Raw genomic sequence first — 23,141 nt, 5'->3', positions numbered from 1 at the left:
AATATAATTGATCGCAAAGGTAATATTATTATTGATCATTTGAAGGGAATTAATATCCCTAATCTAAAGTACAGTATGAAAACAACCCTTTCACTTCCAGGAAGGGCCCAAATGTTATCTCTTAACCTCTCAAGGCATACTTTGCAGAGAGTACCATATGATCTACTACAGCTAGAGAAGGAGTACACTGATTGGATTCATGATTTGCAGGTAAAACATACTGTTTGGCCTGTAAAAATGGTCGATTCCTATATAATCGGATGGGCGTACCAGGAACTACTATAGTTTCAAAGAGAGATCCAAACAATATTTTAGACGTAAGATTGCAAGACAGGCGATTATGAAGAGGTTTGAAATGAACACCTCTGGGTTCTTTTTGCCTTTGAAAAAGGATTTCGGGACTACTATTTGGCTAGGAAGAAATACATTACTTTTGCAAGTAAATAATTTGAATGTAAAATACTGGAATGTAAAGCAATAAAGTGCATGACTTAAGTTAGACATATTGAAAGTGCATTGCAATGGAAATAAAGATTGTATTGAAATGCTACTGTAATTGTGTTGTGTTTGAACATGCCTTCTAAGTAACAATAGCACGCCCTATTTATAGAATTTAGTAATGGTTGTTAACATATTCCATGACTTTCCACTCGAATGTAACCGCTCGCTTCCTTGGCTGCCATGTGTCCTATGACTTTCCACTCGAATGTAACCGCTCGATTCCTTGGCTGCTATGTGTCTTATGACTTTTCACTTGTATGTAACCGCTCACTTCCTTGGCTGTACGTGTCCCATGACTTTCCACTTGCATGTAATCACTCACTTCCTAAGTTGCCACGTGTCCCATGACTTTCCACTTGAATGTAATCGCTCACTTATTTGGCTGCAATGTGTCCTATGACTTTCCACTTGTATGTAACCGCTCGCTTCCTTGACTGCCACATGTCCCATGACTTTTCATTTGCATGTAACCGCTTGCTTCCTAAACTGCCATATATCCCACGACTTTCCACTTGAATGTAACCGCTTGTTTTCTTGGCTGTCATGTGTCCCACGACTTTCCATTTGCATGTAACCGCTTGCTTCCTTGACTACCACGTGTCCCACGACTTTCCACTTGAATGTAACCGCTTGACTGCCATATATCACATGACTTTTCACTTAAATGTAACTGCTTGTTTTCTAGGCTACCACGTGTCCCATGATTTTCCATTTACATGTAACCGCTTACTTTCTTGACTGCCACATTTGCATATCACCCTTCCATTGGAATCGGCCACAACAACTTTCCATTGGAAAGTGACCGATGATTGTGGTGCAAATAATTGTAATTGCGGCCCTTTTATTAAGCCACGTGTCCACCTTGAATTGATTTCCACTGGAACGTCGTATTACCTTTCCATTGGAATCGACCACGGCAACCTTTCACTGGAAAGTAGCTGATAATTATGGTGTAAACAAAATTGATATATGACCAGTTTTATGTAAAACTCGCCACGTGTTAATTAGTCATTGGCTAAAATATAGGGTGTAAACACATACTACTAAATTTTGAAAAAAAAAAAAAAAAAATACCGAGTACCAATCAGAATCTAATATTTTACGCAGTATTTTTAACACTGAGTGGATGGTCCGAGTCTTTTCAAGGCGTAATACTAGAGTTCTTTATCAGAAAAATATATTTACGGTTACAAATTAGACATTACTGAAAGAAATCCACCACATAACATTCATATTCATGTTCATTATTTTTATATGAGACACGAAATTATATGAGATGTGGGCAGAAATGGGATGATGGAACAGCTCAATATTACCAGGAAGTGGCATTGGGACATATAATATAGCTATAGTTCACACAGTAAATGAACTATATATGTACTTGAGTGGACAGTAGACATAAAGCAACTCTGTACTAACGAGTACATTGATCATTCATTATATATATATATATATATGAACATTCAAGTTGGTGCAAACATTCGGTTTATTCAAAATAATTACCTTCAAAATTGAGGACACTGCATTAATATTGAGTAAAAATTTCATCATGCTATATATAATTTGTACCTAATTTAATCAAACCCTATTAACGAGTAATTTAATAATACAAAATAATATAATATTTTGTATTGTGTGATTTGAACAAACTTGAGAAAATTTCAAAGTAAATATATATATTTTTTCCATGTCAAATTAATAATAGCAAAGTGATGCATTGAACCATGTTTGTCAACTTGACTTGTAATACATGCTAGCACTTATTTTAGGGTGTCCAAATTTATTTACAGTGTCACCCAAAATTGAAATATGTGACACCAAACCATATAAGAAATTGATTGAGGCATTACCACCATCTGATAAATGAGGTTCAACAACTAAAGAGAAGGTTTGACTCGTGATATGATAAGAAAGTTCTACTTGATGGACGGTTAAGGGGTTATTTTTAATTGTCAATTATTATTTTAAATGGAAAGAATTCACAGGGCTATGGTCATGAAACCATATGGCTATAACGTCATACATGTGCACCATATAATTATATATATATGTGTGTGTGTGTGTAAATATAGGTTGAGGCGTCTACCTGTTCTATTCCAAGATGAGTGGGCGCACAAGCAATCCCTTCTGTCCTTCACACATCACCCACTTTATTTCATTTTTATATTAAAATTTTTTATAAGATATATATATATACACACACACACATTAAGCATATAAACTATAAAGTGATTTTCAAAATGACTATCTTATCTACATGACTCAAATCCAAACATTTGTAAGCATTCCAAAATTTGCAAATTTGTCCCTCAATTTGGAAAGTATTTAGAAAATGCATCGAAAATTGAAAATCATTTAAAAGTGAGTACTTTGACAGAGTACACCGTCCTCGTGATGTATCATCCCTTGCCTCCATATGAAGTAAGCATGTTGGTGTATTTGTAAATTAAATAATGTAACATGACAGCCCATTACAGAAAATAAAGAAAATAAATATTATACACTAGACGTTTTTAAGAATTCTTATTCTTTTACGTGTCTTTTCATCTTGTGTCGTGTCTTATATTTTTACATCGTTTATGTAACAATTTTTATTGCTGATGCAACAATTACATTATATCGTGACGCTATTGTACTGCGATTTAGTGTGTTGCACTAGCGATACAGGATGCGACTCATAATGTCCCTCCACAAGAAAGTATTGGAGATGATCTGAATTAGAGGGTCCTATCTATTTATAATTGATTTTTTATGATTTATTTTATATGTCTTTGCAATTTGAGAATATTTTCAAATATATGGTGTGGTATGTGTGGAAATAAAAATTATTCATGAATTTTCACATACATTAATCCATTAACTTAAAGAATAATATTTCATTTCCAATCTTTGTTTCCAATAAAGGTTAAGTACTTGGTAGATTACACTTGCTGTTTACTTTTGCGTTTAAAACAACTCTCATATACATCATGTATGCTTAAGACGTCATTTAATTAGAGAAAAAAATAAACTATATTCCGGTCATTGTTTGGTGTAACAATTGAAATGCACATCTGTGATGACACAAATTCGAGTTTTACATGGGCCACTATATGTAATATAATGTTAAATTTAGGTTTGTCTCTAATTCTCTTTTGGTATATTTTGTAAGAATAATATTTACCTATTTATCTGTGAGTAGGTCATTTTTACTTATAACTGATGTGGTCCAATAACAAATGTACATATTCTGTAACTATAAAATTAAGAAAATAATAAATAAGGAAAATAACATTTTTTTTAATAATTTCAAAATTTTTATATATAACTTTTCTGATTTTGTAATCACCAACTATATATTTATTTGTGATTGGACCTTATCATCAATAGGCAAGATATAAAAACATCACTGTAAGAAATACTATTTTAGAATGTATTATCTCTTAAAAAAAATGGAATTATATATAAATAAAATATCTTACAATGTCAATTTAAGTTAAAAGTGTACATAGTATGGTTTAGTTCCGTTTAAGAGGTAAATTAAAAGGAAATCAATCATAATTTTTTTCTTAAGGATGCATTTTTAGTTTTTAAAATTTATATAGCGTAATGGGAGAGTATTATTTCATCAATTGTTTACGTGAATGAGAGTCAACTTAGAAAGAGTAATATGTGTTGCATGTGTTAAAGATTAAAATGGAAAGTGTGACACTGAGATTTGATTTGATGTAAAGTTCATTTTTCCAATTTTGAATTTTAGTTTTGAATCTCGAATTCAAAAGGGTTAAATATGAATTGTTGTCAAAAGATCCGTTACAAATTTTATTCTGAATTTGACTCCAATCAAACATATTTCACTCTATTTGTATCTTACTTTAATTATATGAGATAGATATGGATACTGTCCCTAAGATCAAATTTGAATTAAGATCTTGACATGAATTTCGACATCCTAGGGCATGTTTAAAACCTTGATTTTAATTCAATATAAACATAAGGTAACCAAAAAAATAAATAAATAAATAAATAAAATCAAATATACATGAGAAAATAAATTAATGTTTTTACATTTAAAAAAGTCAAAAAAATCACTATGAGTCAAACTCTCTATCAACACTCAAATACATGCGTGTATAATGTGGTTAAAAACCAAATTGGCTTTAATCCTTACCTCTGAAGTTACTAGCCCATGGAGCAGCTGGAATTTTCCATTAACACGAATCCTTTGCTATAATTAGAGTATTGGATTGAAAATATTTAGCATCATTAATGACAAAAATAGAATATACAAGACATGAGGGAATTTTGGCAAAATTAAAGAATCCAAAAATAAATTATATACTTTTTTTACCTAAAGGAGTAATTTTAATTATTTAATTTTTATCTCATTTTTTAAAATTAAAACTAAAACTGCGAAGTCACCATCTTCCATCGTCTCCGCTTCTATATTTCTTACACGAGAGGATAGCCGAACCTCTCTTTCTCTCTCTTCTCTCTCTCTATATTTATATATTATATATACTATTACACATTTGGAGATGTAAATCCGTCTCCTCATACAGCCTCTCTCTCCTCTCTCTCCTTCTCTCTTTTTTTCTTTTCTCTCTCCACTCGACGAAAACTCATTGTATCATTGCCAATTGAATCAACGGTAAATTGGAAGAAGAAAGGAAGAGAGAGGAAAAGGGGGGCCTTTCGCCCTCTGCTCTTGTTATGTCTCCTCTCAGATCTTAGATTCTCATCTTTTCTCATCTGGGTCTTCTTCAATTGGTATGCTTTATGCCAAACACTTCTGGGTTTTTCTGAATTTCCAAGTCAAATTTTCAATTGTCTTGTTTTTCCAGGTATCGTGGATTGTTGTTGGATCAATTTTCGATCTGCGAAAGATCCGATGTTCTTCGATTGAATCTAAGAATACCCATCACTTAACTAATCATAAAACTCTCCAACTTTCTGGTAAATTCTTTGTCAAGGTACGGTTGTGCCTGTTCAATCTACATTATGATGTTTTTTATTGGATGGTCTTTATCGATAAAAAAAAATTGAATTGTATGCTCTCTGAGAATTATGAAATGTCAGGATTGAATCATACATATATGTGCTTATGTCCGATTATATGTCACTGATTAGATCCAAGTTGTACTTACTTCTTATAGGGTACTTTGCCTGATTTGTTTAGATGAAAAATTGCTCTACCTTTTTGAAGTTAGATTTGTTAGTGTGTCTGTGTATATATATATGTGTATGTATGTATTGAATTTGTTTGATGGGAAATTAAGAGATGGGATTATTGGTAATTGGCTATGCAGAATGGAGATGGAGCCTGGAAAGCTGTTTATTGGTGGGATTTCTTGGGACACAAATGAAGACCGTTTGAGAGAGTATTTTCAAAATTTTGGTGAAGTAGTTGAAGCTGTGATAATGAAGGATCGAACCACTGGCCGTGCCCGTGGTTTTGGTTTTGTTGTTTTCGCTGACTCCGCTGTTGCTGAAAGAGTTGTTATGCAAAAGCACATAATAGATGGTAGAACTGTAAGTTGTGCTCTTGAAACATATTATTTACTTGCCAATTTGAACTCTTGATCAACATATTTATTGACATTTCGAATTGAAGCTTTAAATCTTAAAAGTTGTGAAGCACATACATAGTTTTGCTTGAAGCACAAAGTTTATAAGATTACTAAGCAGAGCATCAATGATTAAACATGTGTTTTTAGATCAATGATCCAGTATATGTTTACTTGTAATGATGTCTACACCAAAATCATTTATCTTCATAGATCATATATCTTTGAGGCTCATGTATCCTATAAGAGTAGACAGCAGCGTTTGAATTAGTTACTTGACATGATTGAGAGAGAAAATTTTAATTAGGCCGGAAAAGTTATTTTACAAAAGAAAGCATTACAATTATTCTTCAGACATAGAATGCTTCTTTAGCATTGTTAATGTCAAGCACTTATCCAGCAATTTAATTGCCTTCAAGGTAGTGCGAGCATTGGTAAAAGATTGATTTAGTAAAGTTGATTCATGCATCAGAAAGTGCCCAAAAGAAATTATGGAGAGATAAAGATTGGTGCTATGTGCTATTTCTGAGATTCTTCTGTAAAATGCTTAGAAGAAAAATTAAGAAAAGAGTGAAAAGTACTGCTAGTGCTAAATGCTAGTAATATGAATCTTCTCACAAATATTTAGCCTTTCGAATGCGGTGGTTGGGAGAATGATTGCATTAGTCTAGAAATTTTTTAAGCTAAGACTAAGAGTATCCATGTAACTGAATTTTTACCATATGTGGTGGTTGGGAGAATGGTTGCATTATAATCTAGTAATTTTTTTAGCCAAGAGTATCCATGTAACTCAATTTTTACCATAGAGTTTTTACAGGGTGGCAAAAGATCATATTTTGCTTGCAGATGTGGACATGTGATCATTTGCTGAATCATGCTTATATAACTCTTGTTAATGGAAGTAGTAGAGGTAACAGAAACGTCAACTGTAGAGAGAGAGGGAGAGGGAGAGTGACTTAAAGGATAAGACTTTATTTCTTTTTTAAATGTGAAATTGTATTATTTTTTATTTATTATTATTTTTTTTTTATTACCTGGCTTTCTATATTAGGTTGAGGCAAAGAAGGCTGTTCCTAGGGATGATCAACAACACATTCTGAACAGAAATAATGGAATCATTCAGGGGTCCCCAGGCCCTATTCGAACAAAAAAGATATTTGTAGGAGGTTTAGCATCCACAGTCACAGAGAGTGACTTTAAGATGTACTTCGATCAATTTGGGACAATCACAGATGTAGTGGTGATGTATGACCACAACACTCAGAGGCCTAGAGGGTTTGGATTTATCACTTATGATTCAGAGGATGCAGTTGACAAAGCATTGCTCAAAACCTTTCATGAACTCAATGGTAAAATGGTTGAGGTCAAGCGGGCTGTTCCCAAGGAGTTATCTCCAGGACCAAGTCGGAGCCAGTTAGGTGGATATAACTATGGCCTGAATAGAGTGAGTAGTTTCCTGAATGCCTACACTCAGGGGTATAGCCCAAGCTCTGTTGGGAGCTACGGAGTAAGAATGGATGGTAGATTTAGTCCAGTTACTGTTGGGCGGAGTGGCTATCCTCCATTTAGTCCTGGTTTTGGGATGGGACTGAATTTTGAACCAGGAATGGGTCCAAACCATGGGGGAAGTGGAAACTTCAGTTCTAGCCTTGGTTATGGACGTGGATTGAACCCTTTTTATAGCGGGAGTTCAAACAGGTACAATAGCCCAATTGGGTATGGCCGTGGTAGTGGTGGGACTGGTTCTGTTTTAAGTTCCCCAAGTCGGAACATGTGGGGGAATGGGAGTCTTAACTATGGAACAAGCTCTGCTTACTCTAGTGATTTTATAAACTCTGGAAATGGGAATTCTGGAGTGGTTGGTGCTTTTGATAGTATTGGAGCAATTTGGGGTTCATCTCCTGTTACAGGTCAAGGTGGAGGCACTGATTCAGCCTACAATAGTAGTAATATTAGTTATGGCAATGCAGACAACAGTTTTGGGTTGGGAGGGGGAGTGTATGGAAGAAACAGTGGAAGTAGTCCGGCACCAACGTCTGCTTATGCTGCTGCATCAAATAATGGTAATGATGGGGCTCTTGGAAACTTCTATGGAGGTGGTTCCTTTTACGGGGACCCTACTTGGAGGTCATCCTCTCCGGAGCTTGAGGGCTCTGGGTCTTTTGGCTATGGGCTTGGAAATGTGGCTTCAGATGTTACAACTAGAAACTCCACCGGATATGTTGGTGGTTATAGTGTTACCAGTAGATCAAATAGAGGTAATTATCTCTCTCTCTCTCTCTCAAACACATAAACACTCTCACACACAAAAGAAAATTGTTCTTTAACTATTCTAGAACAATCCCAATTTCATTTAGATATTACTTGGATTTTTGCTCAATTTCCCTAGCATATGCAAAAACTAATCAAAGTAGATAATTTGATGCCAAGAACCTAGGCTTGTCATAGGTTCATAATGACTGGATACTATTCTTTTTGCCATATACACATTGTCAATTATCTATTTTACAGAACTATTCATATTACTCATTACTATCTTAAGATTATTGATGAAAATTCTCTTTAATTTAAAAAAGGCGTCAACATTATAATCCTATTGATTTGATAAACTCACACCAGTATTGGGATCATTTCCATAGCAACACATAAATCATCCTTAAGTAAACATTTGGGTTGAGCGGTGGTCCTATTGGACAGTATCTGCAACTTGATTTGAGAAATTTGGTTTGGTGCATTGCCACCAACTAAATTTTAGTTCATTTCAGTTGCTTTCTTGACGGTTTCTAATTTATAACAGAAACAGGACATACTGGATTCTTTCAAACTTCCAAACCGAAAGAAGGAAAATGGAAAGAAAAAGATTGGGACAACGGTAGATGATTGGATAAGATGGTTTAGAATATTGTATAATTTATAAATATGTAAGCATCGCTATGCATATGCATGTACAATCTTCTCATCCAAGTAACTTCAAGCCATCGGAAAAATAGGTCATTAGATGGATGCAATATTAGGACACAATATAATATATAGCTAATTTGTGTGTTCGTTGACAGTTCACATTGGATTAACCTTTGAAAACTGTTGACCATGCAATTTTCGTAGTTTTTCCAGATTTTAAGTTATTTGAAAACGTAAAATCGTTCTCAGAAACTGAACCAAACATATCCCATATTTTTAGGATGTATTCTTCCTGGAATGGAGGTTATCTTGAGACTAAGTAATCAACTTAACTTTTTATTCCTTGTATGGTAAAACATTAATTATTTCCAGATCAACCACAAGTTACTAACTTTGGAAAACGAAAAAAGGATGAAAAATTGGCAGAATTACCAAACATCACTATGATGGTTTCCTTTCTTCTTTTGTATCCTAAGTTATGATTACAAGTTACTTTGGTAGGCACACAGTATTGTTAGTATTTTTATGTTCTGGTATTAATGTGCCTTTTAATATAATTTTCTGCAGGAATCGCTACCTAGGAAGAATGTTATATGGATGTCAGAACGTTTATTATAGGTGAAGATCAGGTGAACCATACGAAGGACAGTGAATCAAGTATGTTACCCTCGGTGAGATATTTCAGTTCAAAGAACTTTCGATTAGAGCAAATTGGAGTGCTTGTTTTATAGAACTCATCACAGAGAGCAGTTACTAGGGATTTCACGTGAGGTTTGAGCTTGAGTTTTCCAGTATAGGTTTTCTTTCTTGATTTTTCATTGAGATGTAAAATCAAATTGCGGGATATAATGGAGAGTTACTGTGTCATGCATCTCTTGTGACATGACGGTACGTAAAAAGCAGAGTTTTTTTTTTTTTTTTTTCCTTCTTTATGCTGTAATGTCCAGCAAAGTCTGCTGGTCCTCGTCAGGTATGTGGTTTTAGTTTTCTTCCCCTTCTTGGGTTATTCTGTTGGCAGATTGTATGAAATGTTCGATTGACTTAATAGTGTGAAAACTATTGAGGGACACTCATCTGTGGTTCCCACGAATAAATTGCTAAAAATATTGATTCATTTTCCTTGACAAATTTATTTGCAGCTGGTTTTTACCCTCATTTCTTTGAGAATTTGATTATTATGTTGTTTTTTCTCGTTCTTTGTTGTGCTAGAAGTTGTAAATATTTGAATTGCTGACCTGTTGGCTCTTATATTTTTATTCTTTTTCTTTGAGACCACTAATGAATTTGAATTTCTTACTTCTGTTGAGCTAGAGAGTGTAACTTCTGTTGTCTGGTAGATAGTGACTGTGCTTATGATTTAGCAACTTTCAGGGATTTGGATTCATTTCAGGAAAAATTAATAATCAGGGACCGGGACCGGGACTCACCCATTTGGTGACTCTTAGCTCCTTGGTCAACCTCAGCTTTACATGATGAAATAAATAAATTATTAATTTAACTTTTTCAAGATTTCTTATAGATGTGGCATTGGCCATTTTTGAGTTGTTTCGAACTTCCCAAATCAACCAATTTAATTGTGTTTACTTGAGTTGCTCGAGTCACTAAAATAGAGGTAAGATCCTTTGAGGTCATTCTTTACGTGTACTATATTGTGGAGGATTCAAACTCAAACTTAAGTAAAATAATTTTAATTTTTAACCATTGTAAATAGATTAAAAATGGTTTGAAATTCAAATTTGGACTAGTTTGAATGGCAAGGAGGTTAGGAGTTCAAGTCTCCATGAAGACATGTGTGTGTGAGTACTAATTAAAAAAAAAAAAATTTATTTATTAATTAGGCTAGAGTAGGTATCTCTTAATGGTCTCACCCTCAATAAATAAAGTTGTGAATCAAAATTTCCAAAATAAATTGTGACTCAGAGTAACAGTTTTTCAGAATAGTATTTCTTACGAAAGAGGGTCCACAATTCAGTGGGTCCTAGCCTCCTCATGTGCCATAAAATGTGCCCGTGGGTAGGTTATAAGCAGAATCACACACAAAATTTTTTTAAAAAAAAATTCTAAATGTGTGGCCACGTTGACACTTATCCAGACTCCCATAAAAGGTGGGGTTTTGATAAGAGCTCTCAAATCAGTCAAAATGTAAGGAATATAATTGGGGGTGGTCCCATCCAATTTGAGTGAGAGGATGGGTCCATATCATCTATTCCTCATTTGATTGGGAGATCCATAAATGACAGTTATTATGACCACCACTCCCACCTTTTTATTTATTTATTTTTTTTTTTTTCTTTCTGAAAACTGTTAGGTCTCAAGTTCTTTTCTGTCAGTGGCAAGTACTTAGTAAAGATGGATCACTGAGTCACACTCACTTGGAGAACTTGTAATCCCAAGTACTACTACTACTCAATTTTACCCATAAAAATCTCTTTTTCCAAGTTTGGGGTAGATAGTAATTTAGTACCAGGTGTACATGACATTTGATCTTGAGCAACCCATCTTTCCAAGTGTGATTTTTGATAACAAATGCTACAAACAACAAATGGTATTTTGTGGTCCACGAAGAACACCCCACGTTAATTTTTGATAAGAAACTCAACGATTGTCACTTCACCCTGTCACAAAATGGGATCGACATATTTTAAAGAGTATACACGTGTAGAATTCACATTCGAAAGTAATTAATACGACTATGGCAAATAGTGCGCGTGTAACCTCTTCTCACTTAAGAGGAGGTGATGAGTTTGAGTTACGTTGTGAGCATTATTTATTAGGGTACGAGTAAAAAAGGGTTACGTGAAATAATCTCTGTCCTACACTTGATAAAATTAATATATTTGTTAATCTTAAGACGGTCGAATACATTGTAATTTGTAAACAACGCTACCCCATCCCAACAAAAGAATAAAATTGATGTCGGCCTTTATGAAGTCTCACCAAATGCTGAGAGTACTATTTTACAGACCACCTAATGTATTGAAATATAATATAGACATTGACAAATGACTGAACAATTACCCAACAACGTAAACACACATATAGTTTTTTTTTTTTTTTAGTTGGTAGTAACACACATTTGTCTTTACCGGAATTTAAATCTCTGGCCTTTTTTTAAAAAGTAAGAGTCTGATACCGTTAAGCCACTGGCTGTTGGTCATATAACGCGTGGAATGTATTGGATAAGATTAGAAGTGTCCTAAAATTTAAATTATTATTATTTACTACACAATTGTGACTCGTTTGAAATATTTTCATATACGGTGTGATTATTTTAAAATTATTTTTGTTAGAAGAATGCAAGTTAAATGCAGTTTTAAAAATATAATATAGATTAATTAGAACACAAAAACATAATACATCTAACTTTGAGTTCCAAATTAATGATGTCATTTGAGTTGAAAATATTTTCTAATCCTACAGTAGAATTAATTTACTCATTATTTAAGAAAAATAAGTGTGTTATACATAAATACAATTTGAACTACAATTTTTATAAATCTATTTTTACTATAATCCCAAACATTAAATACAATTTTATTAAATAACTGAAGTCAATACACTCTATTATTTTTACTATTCTTCCAAACATATTCCCTTTTGTCCCAAAAAGAATATCTCTTTTGAAAAACTTGTGACTCACGGTTCTTCAAAAGCGATATTTATTTTCGGACACTGGCAGTAGTTATTTGTATATAAATCTAACACGTTCCCATAATTCATTAAAAACTTTAATCAATACAAATTTTGGGATTAATTTCACTGAAACCCCCTCAAATTTGACCAAATAGTACTCTCAGGCATCTTTTAAAAATAACTATCACTTAAGTCTATTTTTACTTTTTCGTCACGGTCTCTATTAAAAATATAGAAAAAGACAACTTTACTCCTAATTTTTTAATCTCATTTATTTCAAAATATCCTATTACTTTAATTACCATTATACCCCTTATTATTATTCCCACCTAGCACCACTAACCACACTCCCCACCAATACACTCATTTTTCTCTCTCCTCTATCTCTATCTTTATCTAAGGGGACTCTTCTATTACGTTTTCTGTCCCTCTCTAAGTCACGCAATCATTCGCGACAAGTGTCGCTCTCACCCTCCGTCCGTGCTCTTGCTCAAGTTCTCACTATTTGTGATTTAATTTTATTATTTTCTTACTCCCGCTCTCGAATTCGTTCTCACTCCCGCTTTTACGTGACTTAACTCTCTCTCTTTTCTTTCTCTTTCCATAATTCTGCTTTTGACACACTCCCGCCACAGTCTACAGACGATTATCCCTGTCGACAGCTCCAATTACAACCTTACAACTCCAAACCATTCCCCTTAAAACACAACCTTGGATTATTTCCATATATTCATATTGTCTTGGAACAACTTGGCGTCGATGTAAAAGAGGTAACCCTTGGTGATGTGGTTCACCGTTTAGGACGATAGTGACAACAACATAGAAGAGGAATAACTTGTCAACGAACAGTCCAATTTGTGAGGTCACTACAATCAAGGATGGATTTAGGAATTCATATGAGAAGGAGCAAATTTATATAGAGGGGTTTTTTTATAATTTCAATTGGGGTAATTTTAAAATTTTATGGATATAAATGCAAAAAATATAAATTTAGGAATGTAAAATACAATAATAAAAACACCTTGTGATCATCTTCTAAACCTCTCTCGTCCGAACCTCCTATAACTCTTTTATTGTCTCTAGTCACGGATTTGCTGGCTTGGAGAAAACGAAACTCTTATATATATTTATATAGATATACATAGAAATAGTAATTTTAATTGAAACTTGCCTCAAATGACTGCTCTAGTTTTAATTCAAAAACAAGTTTTGCTACTTTGTTATAGAAATATTGGATTAGTGGGTCGCATGAAGGAGTGGACATTGGACATCCACAAAACCACCAACCTTTTATTTTGATTGTGTATAAACTTGTATGAGATAATGTGCCGACTGCAAACTATGGGGTTGTGGGTTTTGATTCGTTATCTTTTTGTTCAGATTTTTTTGGTTGTTTTGCTCTTTATTTACGTTTTTTTGAAGTTCAATCATTAGTTTCAAAAGATTCCCATGCAAGCTTGGCCAAATTTTATGATTAATGGTTGTAAGTATCTGATGTGTATATATACATTTTGGGTCAATTTTTTTTGTAGCTGGTTCAATACATATCATGAGCAATAGTTTGACTGAATTTCTGGTCATAGTTTGATGTTGACTGGAAATGAGGCTAGAAGTGTCATTTTATTCATCAAATAATTTTTTAATAAATTAACAAAAAGTCAAAAGGATAACAATGTCATTTTACATGCAAAAAGTTGTCTAGAAACCACTAAAAAAATAACGTTTGGAATGTGAGTAAAAACGGATCAAATATTTGTAATGGGAGTGATAATAATTTTTGAAAATTATTTCAATGTGATATTTGTAATTTAAAATTAATTTTACTAAAAATTAACCTTAAATTTTTTCCTTCAAATCACTCGTCCCAAAAGCAGAAAGTTTGAAAATATACTGACTTGTCTCCATATTGTAGCGTGCATAATATGATCCATTATATGAATTCAAGTGAGCCAAATAAATAAAATAAAAAAACACGCTAATATCTCCTTTAATGAAAGTGTATAAATATTTTTTATAAGACATTTTTGTAAATTGATGTTTACAAGAAGAAAAAAAAAAAAAAAAAATCTAAAATTATATACTAATCTCCTTTTCTGAAAAGTAAAGAAAAACTAAAGTGTTGCGAAAATGTCAACATCAACAATGATATCACATGTAATAATACCGGACAAATGTTAAATTACAAATTTTATAATTACTTGTTGGATTATTCAATAAATAATCTCTCAATTTTATTCTGGATGTTTTGTTAGATACAGTACTGAAAATAATATACATGTATATATATTTTTTTCTTTGGACATCTAAAAGTAAAAAGAGAATCGATTTTTATTTCGCATTTTCAAAGAGAGTGGAAGAGGAAGTTCTGTATACTGGTCAATTGAACATTCTAGGCACATAAACTGATCACATCAATACACCACAACATACCCATACCATAACATGATAATTTAGTGCACGAGACTTCTACATTGCAAAGTCAACCCCTATTCCCCTCACAACAAACATTTCAATCTCCTCTATTAAGTGTTCTCTCCCACTACAATTCTATAACTGCAAAATAGAATGGAAAAAAATCATAATAAATAAAAAATTCAGGTGACATATCATGTGAAATTAAGGTTAATTTAGGGATTCCAGTTCCCTCAAATCACTGAACATGGAATGCCAAGCCAGCACAATCGAACCATCAAATCTGCAGTACACCAGAACTAGACAATTCGTATAATTTAACCAACACCAACAACGTATGGTCCATGCGCTTTAGTTTCCACTAAAAAGGTATATGGTCCACTCACTCCTCATTCTTACTTATTGTTCCATTTCCTTGACAATTAAAGGTTTGCACACACGATTTGCATGAACAATTTGCAAAAACGAGGAATGGAACAATATCACTTTACATATTTTATATGTTTGTTAATCTAGAGAGGCACAAAATTTATGTAGTTATAGAATTGTAAAGTATAAAATTTTAGGCTTTCAAAATTTGCAGTTACTTATTTTTCATCTATTGCTAACATATTAACGGGATATAACTAAAAAAATGACACTCCATGTGGTTAACATCGCCGGTGACCTAAAGGAGGGTGAAGAGCACTCCATATAGATTGTGGACCCCATAAGCAGAGTGGATTCCACCCGGTGCTATAATCTACACCCTCTCCCCAGTGCATAGATCAATCCATATGGTGCTTGAACCCCACAGACAGTGGATTCCACCTCACGTGGAGTAATCTACACCCTCTCCCCAGTGCACGGAAGAGAATCCGAGTTTGGTGTAAAAGATACTTAAACCTGTTCCGTATGCCAATCCTGACACTAAGCTATGGACTTATGTAAATACCCAATATTCCCAGGCATGGCTGCTTCAAAATATATTTCTTGCCTCCAGCTATATGCATACAAACACACACACACACACAGGTATATATACATTAATATATATACAATCCACAACGCCCTGAATCACTCCATAAGCTAGAATGATACATGACTCTAGAAGATTTGTCTGAATAAATAGTGGACAGCTATTCTAAAACAAATGCATAAATTGACAAATTACAGGACTTAATACCATCCTTACTCAAATCCAAGTAGATTGGGCATTTACCCAATGGCCCAGTTGGTAGCGCGTCTAGCTCTCCGAGTGGGTGTGCCCGTGTTGGAGTCCCCCCTCTCCTAGTTTGCCAGGGAAAAGAAAAAGAGAAGAAAAATCCAACTAGATTCTTATGGCTCTATTCATTACTTGAAAAACACTTCCCAACAAAATAGGCATAGTAGAAACAAGATCATTTGAAACAAGGCCCAAGGTGTGAATTCTTTTTTTATCTCCTTGTGTCATTTACATTTTTTCTGCCAACTTCATCGCACAGAAAAAGGAAAAATATTGTTTGAATCAACTTTTCAAATGGACAATAAACTGAACCACATGGCGCAAAACAAATGTTGAATATTGTAAGGAATCATATTGATAGTAGAACTGAAGTGCAGTTTTAGGATGAACAGCACCAACCTTTCTTTGGTTGCCCATCTGCTTCCGGGTTTCCATTCCCCTGTAAAACAACAGTTTTTCCATTCCCCATCCAGCCAGGATCTTGTTTCTTGAGTTCTTGAGATTGGATTACCTTCCGGCTCAAAATGTTGTAGATCTCTTTGACAACAGTCTGAAAGGCAGTAACTACATTGGAGGAATCGAGGGCTGAAGTTTCAATAAAAAACAAGCCCTGTGCCTCAGCCAAGGATTTGCCCTCAGCAGTGGAAACCTCCCTGGCATCTTTGAGGTCAGACTTGTTGCCAACGAGTATCGTAACTACATTCATGTCAGAATGAGCTGTTCAATAAGTAAACCACACAAATCAAGCTTCGCACAAACTAGGGAAATATGCATGTAAAACGATCATCTTGAGCAGCAGGATATATATAAAAACAACATCATCAGTAATCTTTTCTTTTTTAAAAAATAAAATCAGAAGTTATTATAACACCACGATCCCATGCTAAATTGAATTTTTTTTTTAATGCAAAATGGAATACTAATCATCACCATACACTATTTTCTTATTACTATTTTTAAAATAACTCGCGAGAATTCACTGAACTAACTCCACGATGATAGAGGAGGAGGAAGATAATAAACTCATGTAAAAAAAAACTGCCAACAGTCCCCCAAAAAATTTTCTCCCATCCAAGCTGTTGAAAAGAATAAAAATCCCAAGAGCAATTAGTAAATGGCCATATCAAATTATATGTTGGGAATCATGTTTCATAGTCTTGACTCATTATATGAGGGTACATAAACAGTTTCCTTATGCATCTGAAACGAGTCCTTAAAGAAAAAATAAGCATAAAACAAAATGGAACTAACATCAATTTGTGATGGTGCTTACTGTGAAGCTCATTAAGCCATCTACCAATGCTATCAAAAGTCTGGCGCCTGCAGATGTCATAGACCAGAAGGGCTCCAACTGCACCTCTATAATATGCAGAGGTAACAGCCCTGAACCGCTCCTGCCCGGCTGTGTCCCAGATCTGTGCCTTGACCTCCTTTCCATTGATATCCATCTTCTGGGTTTGGAACTCTACTCCTATAGTTGATTTGGAATTGGGATAAAACTCGTTTCTTGCAAATCTAGCAAGCAAGTTTGATTTCCCAACAGCTGAATCACCAATCAAAACAATCTTGAAAAGGTAATCCTCAGTTTGTTCCCCCTCAGAATAAAATGCCATCTTCCAACCCTCAAACAGCATCACATGCTAGAGAAACATATTGACTGATATATGGCCTTCAGATCATGGGTCCTTTTAGGAGCTAAATGCCCTATAATATATCATATTTTTTCCAAATCAGATCAGGAAAGAGAACAAAGCAGTGGTAAAGGAAACTTGGAAGACAGAGCAAGTATATCAAGGAAAAAAGCACCAATTCAGTAATTACGGATGAAAGGAATCCAAGAAAATACATCTGTCTATGAAGGTGACGATGGTTTGGTCCGAACAGGAAATCGTAGCTTCCCCTACACAGATGGTAAATTCCCTATTCCACCCTCTTGCCTCTCCCTTCTTCTTACACGAATCAGAACTTTTTCTATGTAAGATCCCAATCTGGTCCTCTAAAAGAAGTGTCAGCTTAACGTACCTGCAGTGTCAAGAAAGCATCAGAATCTAAAAACTTCTATGGAAGCATTTAGTATATTTTATTGTTCCATTTTCAAAGTGTTGACAAATAATATTTCTCTTGGAGAGAAAATTATCCAGAAAGAGGAAAGGATACCATGATCCTATGAACTGACAGCCCACTGTAAAGATAAGCGAGTGTTGTGTGCAAGTTTCCTTTCTACATGCTCCACACCTTTTACCACCTTAGTGCCATTTGTATCCTCATTCAAGCACCCACCCTCACTCTGCTCCCACAACACTTCCGTTCAAACTACTCGATGTCCGCATCTAAAGATCAAACCTGGAAATAATAATGGATTAATTCACTGTCGCGAGGAAATTGTATCACAAGTTGGTACATGAACAAAATATCACAAAAACACACGTATTTAGTTATTCTAATTAAATAATTGACCGTGAAAGGTCTACAATTGAATTTAGTTTCCTGTAATACATTCAACATAAATCCTTCAAAGCATTGCCATACTACTGAGAGGGCTGAGGAGACTTTTGCCACCTTTTCTAATATTGCTTTCTGATGTGGGATCATAGGTGTCTCCACTTTTTTTATTTTTTATTTTGGTTTAAGATATGACTGATTATGCAGGATCAGCTTACGATAAGGATGCCTTTGTCAGAGGCTGAAGAAAGTGTGGGACGTAGCTCTTCCATGCCTTAGGTGTTGTACTTGGTTGGAAAGGAAAAAGGGGTTGCTTGATGTGGAGGAGCTCCTAGTGCATAGCATCAAGCTATGTTACATGGACTTTTCAAAAATAGGTTAAGTAACCATGTGGGGATCGGGGAACTCATCCTACAGAGATGATGGAGAATGCTGCTGGCAGATCCTTTCGACTTTAACAGGCCCTGGTAGTGTTGGATGAGGAAGAAAAGGAAAAATAATATTTTTTTGGGGCTTTGTCTTCCATAAATATGGTTAGAGAGGGGGAGAACATGCCAGTTCAGATTGCGGAGGAAAGGGAGGGGAATTAGATGGTGGAAAACATTGGGAAAGTTAGCAAAAACTTGGGGTTATCATATGAAGGGAAGGAAGGGCAAGTTTTGGACTTATTCCAAACTACTGATGAAGAATGGAAGGTAGTCGAACGGAAGAAAAATAATCGGTGAAGGGGGGAGAGAGAACTCCGCAATTTAATTTCGTATGTTAACTACAATGGGAGGAATGGAGCAGAGAGGGAGATGGGTAGGAGGGGAAGGAAGGAACAGGAGAAAACCATTGTTTGTATATGAAGTTTCGTATAATATCTTGGAATGTCCAGGGTATGATCCGAACAAGAGGAAAGTGGAGAAATTATCTTTGCGCAAGTGAAAGGCACAGGTGGTTTGCTTGCAATAATTAAAATAAGAATCCTCTTATGATGGGATTGTGAGAAGAATTTAGGACTTCTAGACTGGGAGGCTCTTGATGTCATCGTATCTGCAGGAGGCATATTGATTATGTGGGATAGGAGGTGGGTTTCTAAGGTGGATGTATGGAAAGGGAGATTCTCAGTCTCATGTTTATTCTCTCTTAAGGAGGATGGGTCTGGGTGTTCTCCCAATAATATGGGCCAGTGATGCATGGGGGAGAGGGTGGTTGTGGGAGGAGCTAGCTTATGCTAGAGGGAGATTAAACCATCCGTGGTGTGTGCACGGTGACTTTAATGTGGTTAGATCCCCTTTTGAGAGATCTAGTGTTGGAAGGTGGACTGTAGCTATGGATCAGTTTTCTGAGTTTATTGATGCTCAGAAGTTGCTTGATCTTCCAATAGATGGTGCCACATTCACTTGTTGTCATGCCCTCTTTCCCTGTATTCCTGACCCCCTCAAATATGCTCAAAAGTAAATCATCCATAACTCATCCTTCACATGCTCTGAAGACCTAGACTATGTATCCCACCCTTAGTCCCCAACCAAAAATATATATAAAAAATAAATAAATAACAAAGGTGCAAAAGAAAACCATGCACTAATTAATAACAAAAATTAGCAAAATTTCGTGGAAAATTTCCATCATTTCAACCTTATATAAGGAACATCCCACTGGAGTATGAATTAGTGCTGCCCGGGGTGAAACAAAACCTGCCTAATGACGTAAAGTGATAAAACACACGTTTCATAATGAATGAATCCATCCCATCCTCGGAATTCAAATGAATTAAACACACAAAACCTTAATAAGACACAGAAAATCACTCCATTAGAGATTGCAGGAAATTATTATCTTTATTTCCACTAATGCTTACAGAAAACAGTCACACACACACACACACGCGCGCGCATATATCCTATTTTTTTATTTTTTATTTTTTCTGATAAAAATAAAGTACAATATAATCTCTTAACTTCTAAAATAAACAAAAATGATCCTTCTACCTAAAATTGGCTGGATCCATGACTTTCGTTAAGGTATTTAAGGAAGCAGACACTTGTTGAAGCTTCTCTATAAGGAAGGCAGTCATAAAATCTTGACTTCAAAAGGTTTTTAAAAATAAAAATAATCCTTCTACCTAAAATCAGGTCAATCCACTACTTTTCGTTAAGAATTTCAAGGAAGCAGTCACTTGTTGAAGCTTCTTTATAAGGAAGTCACTCACCGAAGAACTGTTGGTACAAGAAGACAACATGTTGCTAAAAAATTGTAAAGCTATCATCCATATGCTTCCCAAATTATCGAACAGAAGATACCGTATACTTCGCTAGCTCTAACTTGAGATATAAGCTGTAGCAACCACAAAGTAAAAAACTAACAGATTCATATCCTTAATGTATCTTATATTGTCTCTACATATAATCATTTGTTTTTGTCGACTAAAGAACTATTGGTACCAAAGACAATCGACCCATCAAAAAAAGTGATATTTTCGTTTCCGACTCCATACTACTGAATGATTCAAATGAAGGCATATTTTTTAGGGACAAAATGAAAGGGTTAAACAAACCAAGCAAATGTCTTTACGTCCCCAAAATTTGGAAACTAGTCATCTTCCTAAAGCATTGCCTCAAATTTTGATTTCTCAATTAACAAAAAGCATTAAAGCACGAATATAAGCTCAAAAAAACTCAACCCACAAACAGATGATATAAAATTAGCAGTTTCAACACATTAAACACACAGTTGTTTCATATAAACACCCTAACTACGACACATAAACAAGCATAAAATGATAAAACCGAAAAAAATTGAAACTAAAAACAGAACAATAGAATTGGATTGTTTTGACATACCTGTAATTTTTATGCAATGCGACCTTCACCTTTCTATCTCTAGATTTATGATCAAATCAAAGGCGAAATTAGAACTATAAAATGCGGATCGATGTGATGCTACAGAAAATGCATAAACTCAACAAAGCAGCATCGAATTGAAGAGCTGAATCAAGAGATTCAACGGTTCTGTGTGAGAGATTAGGGTTAGTTTCGCGATTCGAGGAAACACAATTAGAGAAGTCGGAGGGAGAGAGAGAACACGTTTACTCACTACAGACAAAATCCTTCGTCAAATGGGCCGCGAATGGACCTGATTTGTTGGCGGACCAATTCGGTTTAAAGGCTAACCCAACCTCTGAATGGACTATGAGCCTATGTAGTTTTGTGATTTTAAAAACCAGCCGAAGAAAATAGAAAACATTTCTTTTATAACAAATAAATAAAAACTAATTTAGAAGTGTGAAAACATGATTCTTTTTAATTTAGTTTTCAAAAAATCAAAAATAAAAAATTATCAACCAATAATATTTTATATTATTTTTACATTATTTAAAACTTGGTCTTTGGACAATTATTTTTCTTCACTGCTTATTTTCAAATCTCATTTTATCTTCAATTTGTTAAATATTCTAGACAAAAATTGATTAAAAAACTCATCAAGAATTAGGGGCGGCTCGAGCCTCAGGCGAGTTAGGCCGGCCGCCTAAGGCCCCAGTCAATAAAAAAAGCCTCAAAATATTATAGTTGCCTAATATATGATATATTGTAATTGTTTCCTTATTGAAAACTAATTCTAAATTATTTATCTCCTAAAATAAGTCTCTTTTTTCTTGTTTTCTTTTTCTTTTTTTCTTTTTTTTTTTTTTTTTGTCTTCTCACTTCTCATCATTATTCATGGCTTTCATTAAACTTTAATCAAGAAAGAAATTATTTATCTCCTAAAATATCTCATTAATATTTTATTTCTTTGTCTATCTCATTACATGTTTTTTTTTTTTTTTTTTTTTTTTTTTTACACCAGCACTATATATATTTAATATTTTTAAATATTTAGCCGTTGTTGTATAGGAAAGTAAATAAACTTTTCATATTCTCTTTTTTTAGATTTTTATTTTTTTTATTTAATAATTAATATATTGCATATTATGATATGAAAAAGCTCTCAAAAAGTAAGGAGGATGATTAACAATTAATATATTGCATTACTTTTCGCCTAAGGCCCCGATTTACGACGAACCGTTGTAACAAAGAACGATTAGGCAAAAGATTAAAATAGTTTTAAGAAACTTTTTTTTGATGATTCAAAAACCAGTCGGCTAAATTTAAATATGACCTAAATTTGACTTTTTTTTTTTGGAAAATCGACCTAAATTTGACTCTCTTTTTTTTTGGAAAATCGACCTAACTTTGACTTCATTTTTTTTTTGGAAAATCGACCTAAATTTGACTTCTTTTTTTTTGGAAAATCAACCTAAATTTGATGGGAATTTAACATGATATCAGATCAAATGTTTGATTTGTTCTAATATTGCTTATTTGAATTTGTTGTAATTTGTACTGGATTGCACACTTGTCATATGACCTAAAAACTTAGGTTATTGGTCCCTTTTTTTTTATTATTATTATTATTTGAATCCACGTGAAACAAGTTATCCAAGTTGGTAGCAATTACTAACATCCATCCTATGGGCATGC

General features: G+C 34.2%; 2 protein-coding genes across 4 annotated transcripts; one reads left to right on the top strand and one right to left on the bottom strand.

Moving 5' to 3' along the window:
• Nucleotides 1-4,925: 4,925 nt before the first annotated feature.
• LOC132309103 (heterogeneous nuclear ribonucleoprotein 1-like) lies at nucleotides 4,926-10,076 on the top strand. Of its 2 annotated transcripts, none has more exons than XM_059807459.1 (5): nucleotides 4,926-5,250; nucleotides 5,325-5,436; nucleotides 5,790-6,012; nucleotides 7,099-8,305; nucleotides 9,516-10,076. In XM_059807459.1, exons 3-5 carry the CDS (start codon nucleotides 5,791-5,793, stop codon nucleotides 9,527-9,529), a joined length of 1,443 nt encoding a protein of 480 aa, XP_059663442.1. In that variant the 5' UTR covers nucleotides 4,926-5,250; nucleotides 5,325-5,436; nucleotide 5,790; the 3' UTR covers nucleotides 9,530-10,076. The 2 variants fall into 2 exon arrangements, with proteins under 2 accessions (XP_059663442.1, XP_059663439.1); XM_059807456.1 differs by having other exon boundaries at nucleotides 4,927-5,250; nucleotides 5,325-5,453.
• A 6,278-nt stretch (nucleotides 10,077-16,354) lies between these two features.
• On the bottom strand, nucleotides 16,355-21,727 carry LOC132309088 (ras-related protein RABA5a-like). Of its 2 annotated transcripts, none has more exons than XM_059807450.1 (5): nucleotides 21,465-21,727; nucleotides 18,355-18,540; nucleotides 18,044-18,219; nucleotides 17,471-17,901; nucleotides 16,355-16,893 (listed from the first exon to the last, which is right to left on the bottom strand). In XM_059807450.1, exons 4-5 carry the CDS (start codon nucleotides 17,829-17,831, stop codon nucleotides 16,577-16,579), a joined length of 678 nt encoding a protein of 225 aa, XP_059663433.1. In that variant the 5' UTR covers nucleotides 17,832-17,901; nucleotides 18,044-18,219; nucleotides 18,355-18,540; nucleotides 21,465-21,727; the 3' UTR covers nucleotides 16,355-16,576. The 2 variants fall into 2 exon arrangements, with proteins under 2 accessions (XP_059663433.1, XP_059663427.1); XM_059807444.1 differs by having other exon boundaries at nucleotides 16,355-16,914; nucleotides 21,465-21,726.
• Between the last annotated feature and the right edge of the window lie 1,414 nt (nucleotides 21,728-23,141).

The sequence above is a fragment of the Cornus florida genome, unplaced genomic scaffold (assembly GCF_030987335.1).
Source record: "Cornus florida cultivar Cherokee Brave unplaced genomic scaffold, ASM3098733v1 CherokeeBrave_3.0.0_Hap2_Chr01, whole genome shotgun sequence".
NCBI lineage: Eukaryota > Viridiplantae > Streptophyta > Magnoliopsida > Cornales > Cornaceae > Cornus > Cornus florida.
Note: the sequence above shows the minus strand (reverse complement) of the source record. Positions and strands in the feature narration are given on the sequence as shown.

Coding starts and splice junctions, on each gene's coding strand:
- LOC132309088 (XM_059807444.1), bottom strand. CDS start 17,831: ATGCTGTTTGAGGGTTGGAAGATGGCATTTTATTCTGAGGGGGAACAA. Junction 16,915..17,470: donor ATGGCTTAATGAGCTTCACA/GTAAGCACCATC, acceptor CTTATTGAACAG/CTCATTCTGACATGAATGTA.
- LOC132309103 (XM_059807459.1), top strand. CDS start 5,791: ATGGAGATGGAGCCTGGAAAGCTGTTTATTGGTGGGATTTCTTGGGAC. Junction 6,013..7,098: donor ACATAATAGATGGTAGAACT/GTAAGTTGTGCT, acceptor TTTCTATATTAG/GTTGAGGCAAAGAAGGCTGT.